The sequence below is a fragment of the Panulirus ornatus genome, chromosome 4 (assembly GCF_036320965.1).
Source record: "Panulirus ornatus isolate Po-2019 chromosome 4, ASM3632096v1, whole genome shotgun sequence".
Classification (NCBI taxonomy): domain Eukaryota; kingdom Metazoa; phylum Arthropoda; class Malacostraca; order Decapoda; family Palinuridae; genus Panulirus; species Panulirus ornatus.
Genome location: NC_092227.1, coordinates 90491831 through 90516870, shown reverse-complemented (window position 1 = coordinate 90516870; position 25040 = coordinate 90491831). Strand labels below are relative to the sequence as shown.

At 41.7% G+C, this 25040-nt stretch overlaps 1 protein-coding gene across 1 annotated transcript in view; it reads right to left on the bottom strand.

Moving 5' to 3' along the window:
- Window positions 1-25040, bottom strand: part of LOC139764912 (uncharacterized) — a 567165-nt gene that overhangs the window by 264191 nt on the left and 277934 nt on the right. The window contains exon 13 of the mRNA XM_071691991.1: window positions 20605-20830. Coding sequence (XP_071548092.1) covers window positions 20605-20830 — 226 coding nt within the window. The remainder of the gene's footprint in view (window positions 1-20604; window positions 20831-25040) is intronic.

The following is a 25040-nucleotide window of genomic DNA, read 5'->3' as shown; positions in this document are numbered from 1 at the left end:
TCCCCCACTCCCCTTACTTCCATTGTTCTCACCTTTCTCCATTCTGTACTCAGTCTCTCCTGGGACTTCCTCACACAAGTCTCCTTCCCAAGCTCACTTACTCTCACCACCCTCTTCACCCCAACATTCACTCTTCTTTTCTGAAAACCCATACAAATCTTCACCTTAGCCTCCACAAGATAATGATCAGACATCCCTCCAGTTGCACCTCTCAGCACATTAACATCCAAAAGTCTCTCTTTCGCGCGCCTGTCAATTAACACGTAATCCAATAACGCTCTCTGGCCATCTCTCCTACTTACATAAGTATACTTATGTATATTTCGTTTTTTAAACCAGGTATTCCCAATCACCAGTCCTTTTTCAGCACATAAATCTACAAGCCCCTCACCATTTCCATTTACAACACTGAACACCCCATGTATACCAATTATTCCCTCAACTGCCACATTACTCACCTTTGCATTCAAATCACCCATCACTATAACCCGGTCTCGTGAATCAAAACCACTAACACACTCATTCAGCTGCTCCCAAAACACTTGCCTCTCATGATCTTTCTTCTCATGCCCAGGTGCATATGCACCAATAATCACCCTTCTCTCTCCATCAACTTTGGTCGAGGTGGTGTGCAAAGTAAGATGATTAGGGAAAATGATTTGGTGAACAGAGAAGGGGTAGTAAAAGCTTTGCGGAAGATGAAAGCCGGCAAGGCAGCGGGTTTGGATGGTATTGCAGTGGAATTTATAAAAAAAAGGGGTTGACTGTATTATTGACTAGTTGGTAAGGTTATTTAATGTATGTATGACTCATGGAGAGGTGCCTGAGGATTGGCGGAATGCGTGCATAGTACCATTGTACAAAGGCAAAGGGGATAAGAGTGAGTGCTCAAATTACAGAGGTATAAGTTTGTTGAGTATTCCTGGTAAATCATATGGGAGGGTATTGATTGAGAGGGTGAAGGCATGTACATAGCATCAGATTGGGGAAGAGAAGTGTGGTTTCAGAAGTGGTAGAGGATGTGTGGATCAGGTGTTTGCTTTGAAGAATGCATGTGAGAAATACTTAGAAAAGCAGATGGACTTGTATGTAGCATTTATGGATCTGGAGAAGGCATATGATAGTTGACAGAGATGCTCTGTGGAAGGTATTAAGAATATATGGTGTGGGAGGCAAGTTGTTAGAAGCAGTGAAAAGATTTTATCGAGGATGTAAGGCATGTGTATGTGTAGGAAGAGAGGAAAGTGATTTGTTCTTAGTGAATGTAGGTTTGCGGCAGGTGTGTGTGATGCCTCCACGGTTGTTTAATTTGTTTATGGATGGGGTTGTTAGGGAGGTGAATGCAAGAGTTTTGGTAAGAGGGGCAAGGATGAAGTCTGTTGGGGGTGAGAGAGCTTGGGAAGTGAGTCAGTTGTTGTTCGCTGATGATACAGCGCTGGTGGCCGATTCATGTGAGAAACTGCAGAAGCTGGTGACTGAGTTTGGTAAAGTGTGTGAAAGAAGAAAGTTAAGAGTAAATGTGAATAAGAGCAAGGTTATTAGGTACAGTAGGGTTGAGGGTCAAGTCAATTGGGAGGTAAGTTTGAATGGAGAAAAACTGGAGGAAGTAAAGTGTTTTAGATATCTGGGAGTGGATCTGGCAGTGGATGGAAACATGGAAGCGGAAGTGGATCATAGGGTGGGGGAGGGGGCAAAAATTCTGGGAGCCTTGAAGAATGTGTGGTAGTCGAGAACATTATCTCGGAAAGCAAAAATGGGTATGTTTGAAGGAATAGTGGTTCCAACAATGTTGTATGGTTGCGAGGTGTGGGCTATGGATAGAGTTGTGCGCAGGAGGATGGATGTGCTGGAAATGAGATGTTTGAGGACAATGTGTGGTGTGAGGTGGTTTGATCGAGTAAGTAACGTAAGGGTAAGAGAGATGTGTGGAAATAAAAAGAGCGTGGTTGAGAGAGCAGAAGAGGGTGTTTTGAAGTGGTTTGGGCACATGGAGAGAATGAGTGAGGAAAGATTGACCAAGAGGATATATGTGTCGGAGGTGGAGGGAATGAGGAGAAGTGGGAGACCAAATTGGAGGTGGAAAGATGGAGTGAAAAAGATTTTGTGTGATCGGGGCCTGAACATGCAGGAGGGTGAAAGGAGGGCAAGGAATAGAGTGAATTGGAGCGATGTGGTATAAAGGGGTTGACGTGCTGTCAGTGGATTGAATCGGGGCATGTGAAGTGTCTGGGGTAAACCATGGAAAGCTGTGTAGGTATGTATATTTGCGTGTGTGGACGTATGTATGTGCACGTGTATGGGGGTGGGTTGGGCCATTTCTTTCGTCTGTTTCCTTGCGCTACCTCGCAGACGCGGGAGACAGCGATAGAGCAAAAAAAAAAAATATATATATATATATATATCTTTCTTTTCTTTTCTTTCAAACTATTCGCCATTTCCCGCATTAGCGAGGTAGCGTTAAGAACAGAGGACTGGGCCTTGAGGGAATACCCTCACCTGGCCCAATTCTCTGTTCCTTCTATTGGAAAATTAAAAAAAAAACGAGAGGGGAGGATTTCCAGCCCCCTGCTCCCTCCCCTTTTAGTCGCCTTCTACGACACGCAGGGAATAAGTGGGAAGTATTCTTTCTCCCCTATCTCCAGGGATATATATATATATATATATATATATATATATATATATATATATATATATATATATATATGATTTGGTAAACAGAGAAGAGGTAGTGAAAGCTTTGCGGAAGATAAAAGCCGGCAAGGCAGCAGGTTTGGATGGTATTGCAGTGGAATTTATTAAAAAAGGGGGTGACTGTATTGTTGACTGGTTGGTAAGGTTATTTAATGTATGTATGACTCATGGTGAGGTGCCTGAGGATTGGCGGAATGCGTGCATAGTACCATTGTACAAAGGCAAAGGGGATAAGAGTGAGTGCTCAAATTACAGAGGTATAAGTTTGATGAGTATTCCTGGTAAATTATATGGGAGGGTATTGATTGAGAGGGTGAAGGCATGTACAGAGCATCAGATTGGGGAAGAGCAGTGTGGTTTCAGAAGTGGTAGAGGATGTGTGGATCAGGTGTTTGCTTTGAAGAATGTATGTGAGAAATACTTAGAAAAGCAAATGGATTTGTATGTAGCATTTATGGATCTGGAGAAGGCATATGATAGAGTTGATAGAGATGCTCTGTGGAAGGTATTAAGAATAAATGGTGTGGGAGGCAAGTTGTTAGAAGCAGTGAAAAGTTTTTATCGAGGATGTAAGGCATGTGTACGTGTAGGAAGAGAGGAAAGTGATTGGTTCTCAGTGAATGTAGGTTTGCGGCAGGGGTGTGTGATGTCTCCATGGTTGTTTAATTTGTTTATGGATGGGGTTGTTAGGGAGGTAAATGCAAGAGTTTTGGAAAGAGGGGCAAGTATGAAGTCTGTTGGGGATGAGAGAGCTTGGGAAGTGAGTCAGTTGTTGTTCGCTGATGATACAGCGCTAGTGGCTGATTCATGTCAGAAACTGCAGAAGCTGGTGACTGAGTATGGAAAAGTGTGTGGAAGAAGAAAGTTAAGAGTAAATGTGAATAAGAGCAAGGTTATTAGGTACAGTAGGGTTGAGGGTCAAGTCAATTGGGAGGTGAGTTTGAATGGAGAAAAACTGGAGGAAGTGAAGTGTTTTAGATATCTGGGAGTGGATCTGTCAGCGGATGGAACCATGGAAGCGGAAGTGGATCATAGGGTGGGGGAGGGGGCGAAAATCCTGGGGGCCTTGAAGAATGTGTGGAAGTCGAGAACATTATCTCGGAAAGCAAAAATGGGTATGTTTGAAGGAATAGTGGTTCCAACAATGTTGTATGGTTGCGAGGCGTGGGCTATGGATAGAGTTGTGCGCAGGAGGATGGATGTGCTGGAAATGAGATGTTTGAGGACAATGTGTGGTGTGAGGTGGTTTGATCGAGTGAGTAACGTAAGGGTAAGAGAGATGTGTGGAAATAAAAAGAGCGTGGTTGAGAGAGCAGAAGAGGGTGTTTTGAAGTGGTTTGGGCACATGGAGAGGATGAGTGAGGAAAGATTGACCAAGAGGATATATGTGTCGGAGGTGGAGGGAACAAGGAGAAGAGGGAGACCAAATTGGAGGTGGAAAGATGGAGTGAAAAAGATTTTGTGTGATCGGGGCCTGAACATGCAGGAGGGTGAAAGGAGGGCAAGGAATAGAGTGAATTGGAGCGATGTGGTATACCGGGGTTGACGTGCTGTCAGTGGATTGAAGCAGGGCATGAGAAGCGTCTGGGGTAAACCATGGAAAGCTGTGTAGGTATGTATATTTGCGTGTGTGGACGTATGTATATACATGTGTATGGGGGGGGTTGGGCCATTTCTTTCGTCTGTTTCCTTGCGCTACCTCGCAAACGCGGGAGACAGCGACAAAGTATAAAAAAAAAAAAAAAAAAAAAAATATATATTTGATTTTCTAAGTATTTCTCACATACATTCTTCAAAGCAAACACCTCATCCACACATCCTCTACCACTTCTGAAACCACACTGCTCTTCCCCAATCTAATGCTCTGTACATGACTTCACCCTCTCAATCAATACCCTCCCATATAATTTACCAGGAATACTCAACAAACTTATACCTCTGTAATTTGAGCACTCACTCTTATACCCTTTGCCTTTGTACAATGGCACTATGCACGCATTCCGCCAATCCTCAGGCACCTCACCATGAGTCATACATACATTAAATAACCTTACCAACCAGTCAACAATACAGTCACCCCCTTTTTTAATAAATTCCACTGCAATACCATCCAAACCTGCTGCCTTGCCGGCTTTCATCTTCCGCAAAGCTTTTACTACCTCTTCTCTGTTTACCAAATCATTTTCCCTAACCCTCTCACTTTACACACCACCTCAACCAAAACACCCTATATCTGCCACTCTATCATCAAACACATTCAACAAACCTTCAAAATACTCACTCCATATATATATATATATATATATATATATATATATATATATATATATATATATATATATATATATATATAGGTACAGTAGGGTTGAGGGTCAAGTCAATTGGGAGGTAAGTTTGAATGGAGAAAAACTGGAGGAAGTAAAGTGTTTTAGATATCTGGGAGTGGATCTGGCAGCGGATGGAACCATGGAAGCAGAAGTAGATCATAGGGTGGGGGAGGGGCGAAAATCCTGGGGGCCTTGAAGAATGTGTGGAAGTCGAGAACATTATCTCAGAAAGTAAAAAATGGGTATGTTTGAAGGAATAGTGGTTCCAACAATGTTGTATGGTTGCGAGGCATGGGCTATAGATAGAGTTGTGCGCAGGAAGATGGATGTGCTGGAAATGAGATGTTTGAGGACAATGTGTGGTGTGAGGTGGTTTGATCGAGTAAGTAACGTAAGGGTAAGAGAGATGTGTGGAAATAAAAAGAGCGTGGTTGAGAGAGCAGAAGAGGGTGTTTTGAAATGGTTTGGGCACATGGAGAGAATGAGTGAGGAAAGATTGACCAAGAGGATATATGTGCCGGAGGTGGAGGGAACGAGAAGTGGGAGACCAAATTGGAGGTGGAAAGATGGAGTGAAAAAGATTTTGTGTGATCGGGGCCTGAACATGCAGGAGGGTGAAAGGAGGGCAAGGAAGAGAGTGAATTGGATCGATGTGGTATACCAGGGTTGACGTGCTGTCAGTGGATTGAATCAGGGCATGTGAAGCGTCTGGGGTGAACCATGGAAAGCTGTGTAAGGTATGTATTTTTGCGTGTGTGGACGTATGTATGTGCACGTGTATGGGGGTGGGTTGGGCCATTTCTTTCGTCTGTTTCCTTGCGCTACCTCGCAAACGCGGGAGACAGCGACAAAGTATAATAAAAAAATATAATAAAAAACATAAGTATACGTATGCAAGTAGGAGATATGGCCAGAGAGCGTTATTGGATTACGTGTTAATTGACAGGCACGCGAAAGAGAGACTTTTGGATCTTAATGTGCGGAGAAGTGCAACTGGAGGGATGTCTGATCATTATCTAGTGGAGGTTAAGGTGAAGATTTGTATGGGTTTTCAGAAAAGAAGAGTGAATGTTGGGGTGAAGAGGGTGGTGAGAGTAAGTGAGCTTGGGAAGGAGACTTGTGTGAGGAAGTACCAGGAGAGACTGAGTACAGAATGGAAAAAGGTGAGAACAATGGATGTAAGGGGAGTGGGGGAGGAATGGGATGTATTTAGGGAATCAGTGATGGATTGTGCAAAAGATGCTTGTGGCATGAGAAGAGTGGGAGGTGGGTTGATTAGAAAGGGTAGTGAGTGGTGGGATGAAGAAGTAAGATTATTAGTGAAAGAGAAGAGAGAGGCATTTGGATGATTTTTGCAGGGAAAAAATGCAATTGAGTGGGAGATGTATAAAAGAAAGAGACAGGAGGTCAAGAGAAAGGTGCAAGAGGTGAAAAAGAGGGCAAATGAGAGTTGGGGTGAGAGAGTATCATTAAAGTTTAGGGAGAATAAAAAGATGTTCTGGAAGGAGGTAAATAAAGTGCGTAAGACAAGGGAGCAAATGGGAACTTCAGTGAAGGGCGCAAATGGGGAGGTGATAACAAGTAGTGGTGATGTGAGAAGGAGATGGAGTGAGTATTTTGAAGGTTTGTTGAATGTGTTTGATGATAGAGTGGCAAATATAGGGTGTTGTGGTCGAGGTGGTGTGCAAAGTGAGAGGGTTAGGGAAAATGATTTGGTAAACAGAGAAGAGGTAGTAAAAGCTTTGCGGAGGATGAAAGCCGGCAAGGCAGCGGGTTTGGATGGTATTGCAGTGGAATTTATTAAAAAAGGGGGTGACTGTATTACTGACTGGTTGGTAAGGTTATTTAATGTATGTATGACTCATGGTGAGGTGCCTGAGGATTGGCGGAATGCGTGCATAGTACCATTGTACAAAGGCAAAGGGGATAAGAGTGAGTGCTCAAATTTCAGAGGTATAAGTTTGTTGAGTATTCCTGGTAAATTATATGGGAGGGTATTGATTGAGAGGGTGAAGGCATGTACAGAGCATCAGATTGGGGAAGAGCAGTGTGGTTTCAGAAGTGGTAGAGGATGTGTGGATCAGGTGTTTGCTTTGAAGAATGTATGTGAGAAATACTTAGAAAGGAAATGGATTTGTATGTAGCATTTATGGATCTGGAGAAGGCATATGATAGAGTGGATAGAGATGCTCTGTGGAAGGTATTAAGAATATATGGTGTGGGAGGCAAGTTGTTAGAAGCAGTGAAAAGTTTTTATCGAGGATGTAAGGCATGTGTATGTGTAGGAAGAGAGGAAAGTGATTGGTTCTCAGTGAATGTAGGTTTGCGGCAGGGGTGTGTGATGTCTCCATGGTTGTTTAATTTGTTTATGGATGGGGTTGTTAGGGAGGTGAATGCAAGAGTTTTGGAAAGAGGGGCAAGTATGAAGTCTGTTGTGGATGAGAGAACTAGGGAAGTGAGTCAGTTGTTGTTCGCTGATGATACAGCACTGGTGGCTGATTCATGTGAGAAACTGCAGAAGCTGGTGACTGAGTTTGGTAAAGTGTGTGAAAGAAGAAAGTTAAGAGTAAATGTGAATAAGAGCAAGGTTATTAGGTACAGTAGGGTTGAGGGTCAAGTCAATTGGGAGTTAAGTTTGAATGGAGAAAAACTGGAGGAAGTAAAGTGTTTTAGATATCTGGGAGTGGATCTGGCAGCGGATGGAACCATGGAAGCGGAAGTGGATCATAGGGTGGGGGAGGGGGCGAAAATCCTGGGAGCCTTGAAGAATGTGTGGAAGTCGAGAACATTATCTCGGAAAGCAAAAATGGGTATGTTTGAAGGAATAGTGGTTCCAACAATGTTGTATGGTTGCGAGGCGTGGGCTATGGATAGAGTTGTGCGCAGGAGGGTGGATGTGCTGGAAATGAGATGTTTGAGGACAAGGTGTGGTGTGAGGTGGTTTGATTGAGTAAGTAACGTAAGGGTAAGAGAGATGTGTGGAAATAAAAAGAGCGTGGTTGAGAGAGCAGAAGAGGGTGTTTTGAAATGGTTTGGGCACATGGAGAGAATGAGTGAGGAAAGATTGACCAAGAGGATATATGTGTCGGAGGTGGAGGGAACGAGGAGAAGTGGGAGACCAAATTGGAGGTGGAAAGATGGAGTGAAAAAGATTTTGTGTGATCGGGGCCTGAACATGAAGGAGGATGAAAGGAGGGCAAGGAATAGAGTGAATTGGATCGATGTGGTATACCGGGGTTGACGTGCTGTCAGTGGATTGAATCAGGGCATGTGAAGCGTCTGGGGTAAACCGTGGAAAGCTGTGTAGGTATGTATATTTGCGTGTGTGGACGTGTATGTATATACATGTGTATGGGGGTGGGTTGGGCCATTTCTTTCATCTGTTTCCTTGCGCTACCTCGCAAACGCGGGAGACAGCGACAAAGCAAATAAGAGCAGTGTGGTTTCAGAAGTGGTAGAGGATGTGTGGATCAGGTGTTTGCTTTGAAGAATGTATGTGAGAAATACTTAGAAAAGCAAATGGATTTGTATGTAGCATTTATGGATCTGGAGAAGGCATATGATAGAGTGGATAGAGATGCTCTGTGGAAGGTATTAAGAATATATGGTGTGGGAGGAAAGTTGTTAGAAGCAGTGAAAAGTTTTTATCGAGGATGTAAGGCATGTGTACGTGTAGGAAGAGAGGAAAGTGATTGGTTCTCAGTGAATGTAGGTTTGCGGCAGGGGTGTGTGATGTCTCTATGGTTGTTTAATTTGTTTATGGATGGGGTTGTTAGGGAGGTGAATGCAAGAGTTTTGGAAAGAGGGGCAAGTATGAAGTCTGTTGGGGATGAGAGAGCTTGGGAAGTGAGTCAGTTGTTGTTCGCTGATGATACAGCGCTGGTGGCTGATTCATGTGAGAAACTGCAGAAGCTGGTGACTGAGTTTGGTAAAGTGTGTGAAAGAAGAAAGTTAAGAGTAAATGTGAATAAGAGCAAGGTTATTAGGTACAGTAGGGTTGAGGGTCAAGTCAATTGGGAGGTGAGTTTGAATGGAGAAAAACTGGAGGAAGTGAAGTGTTTTAGATATCTGGGAGTGGATCTGGCACCGGATGGAACCATGGAAGCGGAAGTGGATCATAGGGTGGGGGAGGGGGCGAAAATTCAAGGGGCCTTGAAGAATGTGTGGAAGTCGAGAACATTATCTCGGAAAGCAAAAATGGGTATGTTTGAAGGAATAGTGGTTCCAACAATGTTGTATGGTTGCGAGGCGTGGGCTATGGATAGAGTTGTGCGCAGGAGGATGGATGTGCTGGAAATGAGATGTTTGAGGACAATGAGTGGTGTGAGGTGGTTTGATCGAGTAAGTAACGTAAGGGTAAGAGAGATGTGTGGAAATAAAAAGAGCGTGGTTGAGAGAGCAGAAGAGGGTGATTTGAAATGGTTTGGGCACATGGAGAGAATGAGTGAGGAAAGATTGACCAAGAGGATATATGTGTCGGAGGTGGAGGGAACGAGGAGAAGAGGGAGACCAAATTGGAGGTGGAAAGATGGAGTGAAAAAGATTTTGTATGAGCGGGGCCTGAACATGCAGGAGGGTGAAAGGAGGGCAAGGAAGAGAGTGAATTGGAGCGATGTGGTATACCGGGGTTGACGTGATGTCAGTGGATTGAATCGGGGCATGTGAAGCATCTGGGGTAAACCATGGAAAGCTGTGTAGGTATGTATATTTGCGTGTGTGGACGTATGTATATACATGTGTATGGGGGTGGGTTGGGCCATTTCTTTCGTCTGTTTCCTTGCGCTACCTCGCAAACGCGGGAGACAGCGGCAAAAAAAAAAAAAAAATATATATATATATATATATATATATATATATATATATATATATATATATATATATATATATATATATATATATATATATTCCAGATCCATAAATGCTACATACAAATCCATTTGCTTTTCTAAGTATTTCTCACATACATTCTTCAAAGCAAACACCTGATCCACACATCCTCTACCACTTCTGAAACCGCACTGCTCTTCCCCAATCTGATGCTCTGTACATGCCTTCACCCTCTCAATCAATACCCTCCCATATAATTTACCAGGAATACTCAACAAACTTATACCTCTGTAATTTGAGCACTCACTCTTATCCCCTTTGCCTTTGTACAATGGCACTATGCACGCATTCCGCCAATCCTCAGGCACCTCACCATGAGTCATACATACATTAAATAACCTTACCAACCAGTCAACAATACAGTCACCCCCTTTTTTAATAAATTCCACTGCAATACCATCCAAACCTGCTGCCTTGCCGGCTTTCATCTTCCGTAAAGCTTTTACTACCTCTTCTCTGTTTACCAAATCATTTTCCCTAACCCTCTCACTTTGCACACCACCTCGACCAAAACACCCTATATCTGCCACTCTGTCATCAGACACATTCAACAAACCTTCTAAATACTCATTCCATCTCCTTCTCACATCACCACTACTTGTTATCACCTCCCCATTTACGCCCTTCACTGAAGTTCCCATTTGCTCCCTTGTCTTACGCACCCTATTTACCTCCTTCCAGAACATCTTTTTATTCTCCCTAAAATTTACTGATAGTCTCTCACCCCAACTCTCATTTGCCCTTTTTTTCACCTCTTGCACCTTTCTCTTGACCTCCTGTCTCTTTCTTTTATACTTCTCCCACTCAATTGCATTTTTTCCCTGCAAAAATCGTCCAAATGCCTCTCTCTTCTCTTTCACTAATACTCTTACTTCTTCATCCCACCACTCACTACCCTTTCTAAACAGCCCACCTCCCACTCTTCTCATGCCACAAGCATCTTTTGCGCAATCCATCACTGATTCCCTAAATACATCCCATTCCTCCCCCACTCCCCTTACTTCCATTGTTCTCACCTTTTTCCATTCTGTACACAGTCTCTCCTGGTACTTCCCCACACAGGTCTCCTTCCCAAGCTCACTTACTCTCACCACCTTCTTCACCCCAACATTCACTCCTCTTTTCTGAAAACCCATACTAATCTTCACCTTAGCCTCCACAAGATAATGATCAGACATCCCTCCAGTTGCACCTCTCAGCACATTAACATCCAAAAGTCTCTCTTTCGCACGCCTGTCAATTAACACGTAATCCAATAACGCTCTCTGGCCATCTCTCCTACTTACATAAGTATACTTATGTATATCTCGCTTTTTAAACCAGGTATTCCCAATCATCAGTCCTTTTTCAGCACATAAATCTACAAGCTCTTCACCATTTCCATTTACAACATATGATAGAGTTGATAGAGATGCTCTGTGGAAGGTATTAAGAATATATGGTGTGGGAGGCAAGTTGTTAGAAGCAGTGAAAAGTTTTTATCGAGGATGTAAGGCATGTGTACGTGTAGGAAGAGAGGAAAGTGATTGGTTCTCAGTGAATGTAGGTTTGCGGCAGGGGTGTGTGATGTCTCCATGGTTGTTTAATTTGTTTATGGATGGGGTTGTTAGGGAGGTAAATGCAAGAGTTTTGGAAAGAGGGGAAAGTATGAAGTCTGTTGGGGATGAGAGAGCTTGGGAAGTGAGTCAGTTGTTGTTCGCTGATGATACAGCGCTGGTGGCTGATTCATGTGAGAAACTGCAGAAGCTGGTGACTGAGTTTGGTAAAGTGTGTGGAAGAAGAAAGTTAAGAGTAAATGTGAATAAGAGCAAGGTTATTAGGTACAGTATCGTTGAGGGTCAAGTCAATTGGGAGGTGAGTTTGAATGGAGAAAAACTGGAGGAAGTGAAGTGTTTTAGATATCTGGGAGTGGATCTGTCAGCGGATGGAACCATGGAAGCGGAAGTGGATCATAGGGTGGGGGAGGGGGCGAAAATTTTGGGAGCCTTGAAAAATGTGTGGAAGTCGAGAACATTATCTCGGAAAGCAAAAATGGGTATGTTTGAAGGAATAGTGGTTCCAACAATGTTGTATGGTTGCGAGGCGTGGGCTATGGATAGAGTTGTGCGCAGGAGGATGGATGTGCTGGAAATGAGATGTTTGAGGACAATGTGTGGTGTGAGGTGGTTTGATCGAGTAAGTAACGTAAGGGTAAGAGAGATGTGTGGAAATAAAAAGAGCGTGGTTGAGAGAGCAGAAGAGGGTGTTTTGAAATGGTTTGGGCACATGGAGAGAATGAGTGAGGAAAGATTGACCAAGAGGATATATGTGTCGGAGGTGGAGGGAACGAGGAGAAGAGGGAGACCAAATTGGAGGTGGAAAGATGGAGTGAAAAAGATTTTGTGTGATCGGGGCCTGAACATGCAGGAGGGTGAAAGGAGGGCAAGGAATAGAGTGAATTGGAGCGATGTGGTATACAGGGGTTGACGTGCTGTCAGTGGAGTGAATCAAGGCATGTGAAGCGTCTGGGGTAAACCATGGAAAGCTGTGTAGGTATGTATATTTGCGTGTGTATGTACATGTGTATGGGGGGGGTTGGGCCATTTCTTTCGTCTGTTTCCTTGCGCTACCTCGCAAACGCGGGAGACAGCGACAAAGTATAAAAAAAAAAAAAAAAAAAAAAAAAAAATATATATATTCTTTTCTTTCTTTTCTTTCAAACTATTCGCCATTTCCCGCGTTAGCGAGGTAACGTTAAGAACAGAGAACTGGGCCTTTAAGGGAATATCCTCACCTGGCCCCCTTCTCTACTCCTTCTTTTGGAAAATTAAAAAAAAATAATGAGAGGGGAGGATTTCCAGCCTCCCGCTCCCTCCCCTTTTAGTCGCCTTCTACGACACGCAGGGAATACGTGGGAAGTATTCTTTCTCCCCTATCCCCAGGGATAATATATATATATATATATATATATATATATATATATATATATATATATATATATATATATATATATATATATATATATATATATATATATGGAAAGAGGGGCAAGTATGAAGTCTGTTGGGGATGAGAGAGCTTGGGAAGTGAGTCAGTTATTGTTCGCTGATGATACAGCGCTGGTGGCTGATTCATTTGAGAAACTGCAGAAGCTGGTGACTGAGTTTGGTAAAGTGTGTGGAAGAAGAAAGTTGAGTAAATGTGAATAAGAGCAAGGTTATTAGGTACAGTAGGGTTGAGGGTCAAGTCAATTGGGAGGTGAGTTTGAATGGAGAAAAACTGGAGGAAGTGAAGTGTTTTAGATATCTGGGAGTGGATCTGGCAGCGGATGGAACCATGGAAGCGGAAGTGGATCATAGGGTGGGGGAGGGGGCGAAAATTCAAGGGGCCTTGAAGAATGTGTGGAAGTCGAGAACATTATCTCGGAAAGCAAAAATGGGTATGTTTGAAGGAATAGTGGTTCCAACAATGTTGTATGGTTGCGAGGCGTGGGCTATGGATAGAGTTGTGCGCAGGAGGATGGATGTGCTGGAAATGAGATGTTTGAGGACAATGTGTGGTGTGAGGTGGTTTGATCGAGTGAGTAACGTAAGGGTAAGAGAGATGTGTGGAAATAAAAAGAGCGTGGTTGAGAGAGCAGAAGAGGGTGTTTTGAAGTGGTTTGGGCACATGGAGAGAATGAGTGAGGAAAGATTGACCAAGAGGATATATGTGTCGGAGGTGGAGGGAACGAGGAGAAGAGGGAGACCAAATTGGAGGTGGAATGATGGAGTGAAAAAGATTTTGTGTGATCGGGGCCTGAACATGCAGGAGGGTGAAAGGAGGGCAAGGAATAGAGTGAATTGGAGCGATGTGGTATACCGGGGTTGACGTGCTGTCAGTGGATTGAATCAGGGCATGTGAAGCGTCTGGGGTAAACCATGGAAAGCTGTGTAGGTATGTATATTTGCGTGTGTGGACGTATGTATATACATGTGTATGGGGGGGGTTGGGCCATTTCTTTCGTCTGTTTCCCTGCGCTACCTCGCAAACGCGGGAGACAGCGACAAAGTATAATAAATAAATATATTATATATATATATATATATATATATATATATATATATATATATATATATATATATATATATATATATATATTCACATATATATGTATCCCTGGGGATAGGGGAGAAAGAATACTTCCCACGCATTCCCCACGTGTCATAGAAGGCGACTAAAGGGGACGGGAGCGGGGGGCTGGAAACCCTTCCCTCCTTGTATTTTACCTTTCTAAAAGGAGAAACAGAAGAAGGAGTCAAGCGGGGAGTGCTCATCCTCCTCGTAAGGTCAGATTGGGGTGTCTTAATGTGTGTGGATGTAACCAAGATGAGAAAAAAGTAGAGATAGGTAGTATGTTTGAGGAAAGGAACCTGGATGTTTTGGCACTGAGTGAAACGAAGCTCAAGGGTAAAGGGGAAGAGTGGTTTGGGAATGTCCTGGGAGTAAAGTCAGGGGTTAGTGAGAGGACAAGAGCAAGGGAAGGAGTAGCACTACTTCTGAAACAGGAGTGGTGGGAGTAAGTGATAGAGTGAAGAAAGTAAACTCTAGATTGATATGGGTAAAACTGAAAGTGGATGGAGAGAGATGGGTGATTATTGGTGCATATGCACCTGGGCATGAGAAGAAAGATCATGAGAGGCAAGTGTTTTCGGAGCAGCTGAGTGAGTGTGTTAGTAGTTTTGATGCAAGAGACGAGGTTATAGTGATGGGTGATTTGAATGCAAAGGTGAGTAATGTGGCAGTTGAGGGAATTATTGGTTTTGGGAATCTGTGCCTCTACTCCTTCATTGTAAATATCACAGAGCTTCTCAACATAAAGCCCTGGTTCCCTGTGACTGAATTCGTTTTCCAATTGAGGTTTATGTATTTTTTTTTTATTTATTATACTTTGTCGCTGTCTCCCGCGTTTGCGAGGTAGCGCAAGGAAACAGACGAAAGAAATGGCCCAACCCACCCCCATACACATGTATATACATACGTCCACACACGCAAATATACATACCTACACAGCTTTCCATGGTTTACCCCAGACACTTCACATGCCCTGCTTCAATCCACTGACAGCATGTCAACCCCGGTATACCACATCGCTCCAATTCACTCTATTCCTTGCCCTCCTTTCACCCTCCTGCATGTTCAGGCCCCGATCACACAAAATCTTTTTCACTCCATCTTTCCACCTCCAATTTGGTCTCCCTCTTCTCCTTGTTCCCTCCACCTCCGACACATATATCCTCTTGGTCAATCTTTCCTCACTCATCCTCTCCATGTGCCCAAACCACTTCAAAACACCCTCTTCTGCTCTCTCAACCACGCTCTTTTTATTTCCACACATCTCTCTTACCCTTACGTTACTTACTCGATCAAACCACCTCACACCACACATTGTCCTCAAACATCTCATTTCCAGCACATCCATCCTCCTGCACACAACTCTATCCATAGCCCACGCCTCGCAACCATACAACATTGTTGGAACCACTATTCCTTCAAACATACCCATTTTTGCTTTCCGAGATAATGTTCTCGACTTCCACACATTCTTCAAGGCCCCCAGGATTTTCGCCCCCTCCCCCACCCTATGATCCACTTCCGCTTCCATGGTTCCATCCGCTGCCAGATCCACTCCCAGATATCTAAAACACTTCACTTCCTCCAGTTTTTCTCCATTCAAACTCACCTCCCAATTGACTTGACCCTCAACCCTACTGTACCTAATAACCTTGCTCTTATTCACATTTACTCTTAACTTTCTTCTTCCACACACTTTTCCAAACTCAGTCACCAGCTTCTGCAGTTTCTCACATGAATCAGCCACCAGCGCTGTATCATCAGCGAACAACAACTGACTCACTTCCCAAGCTCTCTCATCCCCAACAGACTTCATACTTGCCCCTCTTTCCAAAACTCTTGCATTTACCTCCCTAACAACCCCATCCATAAACAAATTAAACAACCATGGAGACATCACACACCCCTGCCGCAAACCTACATTCACTGAGAACCAATCACTTTCCTCTCTTCCTACACGTACACATGCCTTACATCCTCGATAAAAACTTTTCACTGCTTCTAACAACTTTCCTCCCACACCATATATTCTTAATACCTTCCACAGAGCATCTCTATCAACTCTATCATATGCCTTCTCCAGATCCATAAATGCTACATACAAATCCATTTGCTTTTCTAAGTATTTCTCACATACATTCTTCAAAGCAAACACCTGATCCACACATCCTCTACCACTTCTGAAACCACACTGCTCTTCCCCAATCTGATGCTCTGTACATGCCTTCACCCTCTCAATCAATACCCTCCCATATAATTTACCAGGAATACTCAACAAACTTATACCTCTGTTTATGTATTTATGTATTTTTCAAAAATATATCTCCTATTCATTTCTTGTCTCATATTTGCTCTTTTAGATAATGGCCTCACTCCCACACATCCAACTCTAGCTCTACATGGTACATAAACCAGAACCTACCAATGACAGATAAGCCCTACACATCATTCCATGGTTAATCTTCACTGTTTCATTTACCCTGGTTCAGCTCAGTAACAGCATATCATCTTCCATATGCAAAATCAATAAAATTCAGCTTATCCACATCACAACTCATGCCTTCCAACACGATTAGGCCCCAGAAGCCCATAGCTACCTTTCATTCTCTCTTCCATCTCCTCATTGGTCTCCCCACTCCCTCTTCTCCCTCCACTTCTAATACATGAATCCCCTTAGAAAGTCATTATCGTTCATCCTCTTCATATGTCCAGAAAATTTCAACACACTGTGGTTGACCTTCTCAGTAAAACTCCATCCACTTTCACACCTCTCTTTGATTCTGAAATTACCTATTTGTAATTATCTACTTATCCGTACTGTACAGGGAGAGAGTTTTATACTTGTAGGGCCCTATCTCTTGAACATCCTCTATCATCATGCAACATTTTATATTCAAGAATACTGTCTACATTAACCATGTCCTCAGTCACTCTGTTCCATTCATCCAACAACCTTATACCTTCAAAAATATTTCTGTACATACTTTTAAAGAAGTTTCTTACTTAATTTTATGTAAAAACCTTTATTTGCTCTATCCCTACATCTCTTGAAGAAGTGCTCACAGTCCACATCATCAATCTCTTTGAAAAACATAAAAGTTGTGATCAGGTCAACCCTCACTCTTTTCTCTTCCATGATGAGTAAATATAAAGCCTCCAGGTTTCATCTGTAACTAAGCTAACTTATTTCTGGTACCATCTTTGCTGTCCTCCCCAAGACTTTCCATTTGAGCTCTTCATAATTCTTTAGGTGCGGTGACCAAAACCTGAGAAGCATATTCTAGTTCTGGCTTCATGTAGGATATAAGTAACTTGCTTAACAATTCTTTATCCATATGCTTGAAAATTATTCTAATTTTTGCCAACAAGCATTCTCTTGGTATGGGACTCTAGCAACCAACAGGTTAAGGACAATGACAACTCCCAAATCATTCACATACACACAGTTCTAAAACTTATTTTCTGCTAGGAAATAATCATATTGAGGTTGTCCCTCTTTAATCTGGCAACCTTGAGACCTGGCCATTGCCAGGTCACAGAAAATGCTGGAAAACAAACTGACTCCTAATGTATGTAAACATATACCTGACCCCTAGTCCTGCCAGCTCATTCCACATATATATTGCTGTGTTATCAAAGGTAGAACATCGAAATACATCAGAAGTACTTGCACAGGGGTAGAGGAGGTACAGAGAAGTGAATTTTCTACACTGAAATGAACCTTGGCAGTGTTATTAATGACTTTCTTCAACCACTGTTGCAATGTAGCTTGCTTCTGGTACTTTGGCTTTTCCTCAATCATTTTTCTTTGAATCAAATACACAAACATAATTTAAAGAGCAGCACTTTAAACATAGTTCCAACTGGAACAAGCAACACAGATAAAGACAGATAGAATTTCATGTTCTATTATAAAGTTCCTTTGCACCAGTCCTGCAATCAAATCTCTTGTCATCTGGATACATTTATCTATAGAAATTCTTTCTTCCACTTCCTCATTTTCCTCTAAACTTTCTTCATGATGATCTTGTTTCTTCTCACCTTGCTGAACCATCTCCATGATTTCTTGATCTGTTGGTCAATAAACAACAGGCTCATCATTATCAATGTTCGTCCATTCCTCTAGGTTTTCTTCTGTAATCTATGGTTATTGCTAACAGTGCCACCCTGGAGGCAGATTCAAAACATGCTGAATCATACGAGTTGCCAAACCACATAGTGCCAAATGAGAGAGGTACAACCTGCATTTTGTCCCAGCCTCATAACTTTACATATGCTCAGGTTGAATTTCATCAACCACATTTCAGATCATCTTTGGAGTCTGTTAAAGTCCCCTAGAAGGCTGATGCACTCTTCCTCACTTTTCACTTCCCTCATGACCTGTGCATTATCTGCAAACATATTCAGGTAGGATTCCATACCTTCAGGCAAGTCTTTTACAAAACTCAAGATGATTAATGGTCCCAGAACCAAACCCAATGGCAATCCACTAGTCACCTCAACCCATTTAGGAAAGGCTTTCTAACATGCATCCTTTATTCCCTCCCAATGTGATAGCCTTCTATCCATCATAAGAGTTTGCCTCATAATCCCGCCTGGTGATCTAGGTTCTTAATCAGCCTCCCCTGTGGTACAATGTTAAATGCTTTCTAGAGGTCCAGACACAGGCAGTCCACCCAGCCTTCCCTTTGTTCAGAACAGCTCACCCTCTTGTAGAATTCTGTTAACTAAACATGACATTTTTCCCTAAAACCATGCTGTTCCTCACTTATCTTTCCAATATAGAAAGTCATCCACTTTTTTCGAATAATCTCTTGCAGAACCTTGCACACCACATTCATTTGTGAGACCAGTCAGTAATTCAATACCTGTTCTGTCTCTTTCTTACAGATAGGTATGATATTTCCCATTTCCCATTCCTTTGGCCTCTCTGCAATGACATCTTGAACAGTAATTTGAGTGGTTCACCTAGTGCATCTGCATATATCTTTAGCACATGTAAAATTTCGTCAGGACTCCGAGCTCTGTTTGGGTAAAGTTCTTTCAATATTCAGTAAATATCTTTCATATCTCAATGATTTCCAAAACCTCCTCCCTATTCCATATCAATAGTAGTGGTTACAGTTTCTTCCACAGTGAAAGCACTTTTCAACTTATTATTCCACACACATCCTTAAACGACCCTCCAAATTTTTCCCTTAGCTTTATTCATTGCTCCATTACTGACAACTGACTTCTGATGAATTTATAAGAATGTTTTGAATTTTCACTTACCTTGTCCATATCATTATTTTAAGTTTCTTTGTGTTTCTGTTTCAAGGGTTGACCTTAACAAAAACACAGTACTGAGCTTTCCCATGTATATTTGATAAAAGCAGTGGAGCTACACTCAAAGAATGTCTAACCAACTTCTGGGAGTCACAGTCTCTGTCCCTGTTAACTTTTGGTGCCAAGTTGTCTTGTTGCGCAGTTATTATCTGATGTCTCCAAACAGTTTATAAAACAAAACAGCATCAACATAGTCAATTCCTTCAAACACAATAAAAGTAATTTCCAGTAGCACAAATAATAACATGCTCAATCTATATAAAACTTAAATATTCTTTAAAATATTGTTACAGTTTCCTCTCTTATCCTGCTACACTCATTCCATACTCTCTTCTGCCTTACAAATGCAAGCTGGCTGGAGTGTCATTTATATCTTTGTAGCTGTACACCTCAAAGCTCTTTTGCTTTTTGACATCTTTTATTAAACCATTCCTTTCATCTTATTTCCATTCCCTCTGTATCTATGGCTAGAGGCACCCCTCCCAGATATTCTCTCTTTCCACAGATTCTTCAGTGCTCCCATAAGCTATGCCCACCCTATGGCTCACTTCTGCTTCCAAGGTTCCATGTGCTGCCTCATTCACTATGTGTGCTAGAAGTTATGGTGTTTTATGATGTATGGATGCAAGAAGTTATGGTGTTTTATGATGATGTATGGATGCAAGACATGGGCTATAGATGAGAATGTATGGAAGAAGGTGGATGTACTGGAAATAAACTGTTTTAGAACAATATGTAATGTGAGAAAGAGCATTAAATTAAGTAATGGCATGATAAAAGAGAAATGCGGTAATATGAAGAAAATGGTTGAGAGAACTATGGAGGGTGTGCTGCACTTGACTGGAGATATGGAGAGAATAAATGAGGAAAGGTTGACAAAGATGATATATAAATATGTTAGAAATAAAAGGGACAAGTAGAAAGGGGAGATCAAATTGGAAATGGAAGGATGTAGTGAAAAAAGATTTTGAGTGCTTGGGGCCCAAAAACGCAAGAGGGTGAAAGGCATGCATGGAACACAGTAAACTGGAATGTGGTATACTGGGGACAACATACTACTAATGTGGTATAACCAGGGGAAACCATGCAAAGATGTCTGGGGCCTGGTTGCAGATAGGGGCCTGTGGTTTTGGTGCATTACACATGACAGCTAGAGAATGGATGTTAGCTAATAAGGCCTTTTCTTTGTCTGTTACTGTCACTACTTCTGAAGTATGGGAAATAACAACAAGTGTGAAAGAAATGTACACAAGACAAAAATACAGCATAAGTTACATACCTTCAGGATTCCCAAAAGTGAAGGGCTCCTTCTTGTTTGTGACATGATTCATGAGCATTTCACTTTTCCCTTCTTTCAGAGCCTCTGCTATTGTCAAGACTGGTTTTTTTACTTCCTCATAACTCACTTTAACCAGTTTTGCGGCATGATATGCAATGTCCGGATGGTCAGCTACAATGAGACCTACAGCCTGGCCTGCATATTTCACACTTTCTTCAACAAAAACCTAAAAATAAATATGGTGTTTTCAAGCCCTCTTCTACATTTCTTGAAAATCAAGCAATTCTTACATCTTACCATACAAATCTTTAAAACATCAAGCAATTTCAGCATGCTACTTCTTACATTTAAACCTGGTAATTGGTTGCATACACAATCTTCAATCAATACATATATTTCATATTTCTGCATTTGCATAAATTCTTGTACTACTCTTAGTTTCCTAAATGAAAACACCTATCATATCATTTAAAATTTCTATACTTAATGTATATCCTACCTTAAAGAGGTAGAGTCAGGAACAAATAAACAATAGCCTCATTAGCACACATCCAATCTCTAGCTCTACATGTACCTAAACCAGAACCTACCATCCACAGCAAAGCCTCACAGACTACTCCATGGTTTATCTTCACTGCTTCATATACCCTGGTTTAACTCAAAGACAACACATCATCTCCCATATATTACATCAATCAAATTCATTCTATCCACGGAACACCTCTTGCCCTCCTCAATGATCAGGCCCCATAGGCCCATAGCAACCTTTCTTCTTCAATTTCTGACACTTAAATCCTCATACAGTTTGTTATTCTTCATTCATCCTCTTCATATGTCCAGAGTACTTCAACACACTGAGGTAGGCCTTCTCAAGTCAGATCACATTTACTACTACACCTCTCTTTGACCTTGGAAATACCTATTTGTAATTAATTACCTATTTCTAGTGTAAGCAGAGGGGTTTTACACTAGTAGGGCCCCATCTCTTGACCACCCTGTACCATACAACCTCTTAAATTTTGTATGCTATCTGCATTGACAATGTCCTCAGTAATTCTGTTCCATTCATTTACAAGATTCTTTACTTAATTTCATATCATGACCTTTGGTATTTTATCCCTACATCTCTGGAAGAACTGCTCACTGTCCACAATGTTGACCTCTTGTAAAAACTTAAAGGTTGTGATCAGGTAGCCCCTCACTCTCCTCTTCCAAGGTCAGACAATATAAAGCCTCCAGCCCATTCCTGTAATTCAGCTCTCCTAATTTTAGTAATATCTTTGTTGCCCTCCTCTAGGCCTTCTTTATGAGCTCTCTATGCATCTTTAAGTATGATGACCAAACTTGAAAAGCATACTCTAGTTTTAGCCATACGTAGCATATGAATAGCTTGCTAAATTTTTCTTTACTGATATACCTAAAAGCTATTCTTACAACATGTCTCCCTAGCTATTCAAATAATATGTAACTCGAGGAACAGGCTAGGGATGATGTCAACTCCCAAGACCTTCTCACAGAGAATCCTAAAGCTCATTTCCTTCTATGATATAACCAAATTGAGGTCATCTTATGTTCTTTCCCACCATTTTCTTCACATCTGCTCAAATTGAATTTTGTCAACCATGTTTCAGACCAACTCTGGAGTATGTTTAGATCCCCTCATAAACTAATGCAATCCTCCTTGCTTTACATTTCCCTCATGATTTGCATCATCTGCAACATATTCCAGTAGGGTTCCATACCTTCAGGCAAGTCTTTGTGCTTCCTTTCTTATCCTGCTATATTCATTCCATGCTTCTTTATATCTTGCAAATGCTGAATGGGTGAAGTGTCATCTGCATCTTCACTGTACCTGTACATCTTAAAGTTCCTTTGCTTTATGAAATCTTTTATCAAACCATTCCTTCCTCTCTTATAGTTCCCTCTGTGTTTGAGGCTTGAAGTACCCATGCCCCTACTCCTTCATTGTAAATTTCATTGAACTTCTCAAAACAAAACCATTTTCCAATCTAAATTACCAATGAAATCATTGAGATTTGTGTACTTTCCATGATTACATCTCCTCTTTATGTCCTGTCTTACCTCTGCTCTTTTAATGTCCTCTTTTATCTCATATTCAAACTTGAGTATTAAATGATGGTTATTTCCAGCTGGTATATTGTATATGCAGTTCTCAATACCCATGAAAGTTTCTGTGAGAAGCAGATCTATCATTGATGGGGCATCAGTCCCTCTGACCCTAGTATGGTTCCTGACATGCTGGTATAGGAGTTTTCTTGTATAGTTTACACTCTATCACAATAAGAATCCAAAATCCCCTTGTCTATCTCTTTATAAATGAAAGTCCCCATCTTTAAGTAATGAGTATTTCACTTTCATGTTCCATACTTATTGTTCCTTCAATATATAACTAATGTAAATTTGTTCTGGATCATGCAGTTCTTTGGAGGATTATACAGAAACACCAAATTTCTCCTTTTCCTTACAGATGCTATTCCTATCATGTATTGTCTGAATGAGCCATCCTCTACTTTTTCTTGAAACTTTAGACTATTGTTTATTAAGAGTAATAATCTTTCCCCTCCTCTGCCTTCTCTCTCCCCTTCTCATTATCACGTACCCTTCTGGGCAGAACATGTGAAAGCTCATCTATTTGGTAAGCTTAGTTTCCATAACTTCAATAATATCAGGTGCATTTTCCCTTATGCAATCCCTGAATTCCAGGTCTTTACAGGAACTATAATCATAGGAACCCATCTACTTATATATCAATCAATATATCTATCTATATCTCTGATGCCTGTTCCCTTTGAGAACTCCCTCAAAGGGAAGGCCATGGCAAAAGTCTCCATAACTGGTCAACTCCAGCGCAGCTTCTAAGCCTTAGGTGTTCACTTTAAACAGGCCACTGGCTAAGGACATCTCTAGCACAATGTTTTCAGAGGCTCTAACTAATGTCCTTACTGCCTGCTTCTACCTAAAGTCTGCCAAAGAGCAGGAATAATACAGAGTGCTCACCACAGGAAAGAGTTACTAAGAATGAGATGTGTGAGTTAAGTGTTATGTGTAACAAGAAGAGATTGTATGCTTGTGGAGAGAATGCCAGCAGTCCCTATATGGGACAGGCAGAGAGAAAAGACAGCTATCTGGCTCAGAGGAGTGCAAATTAACAACCAGTCATCACTAACCCTCCCAATAACCAGGCGGGTAGTACCAGTAATGTACCTCCCTGGTCAGTGGCTGCATTCCATCTACTACCTAACATAATTAATACAAAGAATAGACATGGGAATTCAAACAGCAACAGACCATTTGGTCATTTTGAGGCAGACTGCAATAGTGGAAGATATCAACCTTACAGAACAGTGTTGTAAAAGTTAGATGGCATATAGATGATTTAAAGAGAATAACCTGCAAATTGCCCTTATGACTATGGCAGAGCAAGTAATGAGAGTCATGGACTTGAAGCGAAGTATTTATCAACCACTCTAATTAGCAAATCATTCAGTATCTTAACAATCCTGCTGAAGGTACTTTGCCTAATGCATGGTAAATCATTTGCCCATAAGTTTATATCCATTATCACAAGTAAAATCACATGAATCAAGTCTTAGTTAACTTGATAGATGAAAATTATCAAAGGCTTTAATCATTTACTTATTTATCTAACTTTGTCGCAGTCTCCTGCGTTAGTGAGGCAGCGCAAGGAAACAGACGAAAGAATGGCCCAACCCACCCACATACACATGTATATACATACACGTCCACACATGCAAATATACATACCTATACATCTCAACGTATACATATATATACACACTCAGACATAAACATATATACACATGTACATAATTCATACTGTCTGCCTTTATTCATTCCCATCGCCACCCCGCCACACATGAAATAACAACCCCCTTCCCCCACATACTAGGGAGGTAGTGCTAGGAAAAGACAACAAAGGCCACATTCGTTCATGCTCAGATTCTAGCTGTCATGTATAATGCACCAAAACCACAGCTCCCTTTCCACATCCAGGCTCTGGTTTACCCCAGACACTTCAAATGCCCTGGTTCAATCCAATGACAGCACGTCGACCCTGGTATACCACATCGTTCCAATTCATTCTATTCCTTGCACGCCTTTCACCTTCCTGTATGTTCAGTCCCCGATCACTCAAAATCTTTTTCACTCCATCTTTCCATCTCCAATTTGGTCTCCCACTTCTCATCGTTCCCTCCACCTATGATACACATATTTGGTCAATCTTTCCTCACTCATTCTCTCCATGTGACCAAACCATTTCAAAACACCCTCTTCTGCTCTCTCAACCACACTCTTCTTATTACCACACATCTCTCTTACCCTTACATTACTTACTCAATCAAACCACCTCACACCACATATTGTCCTCAAACATCTCATTTCCAGCACATCCA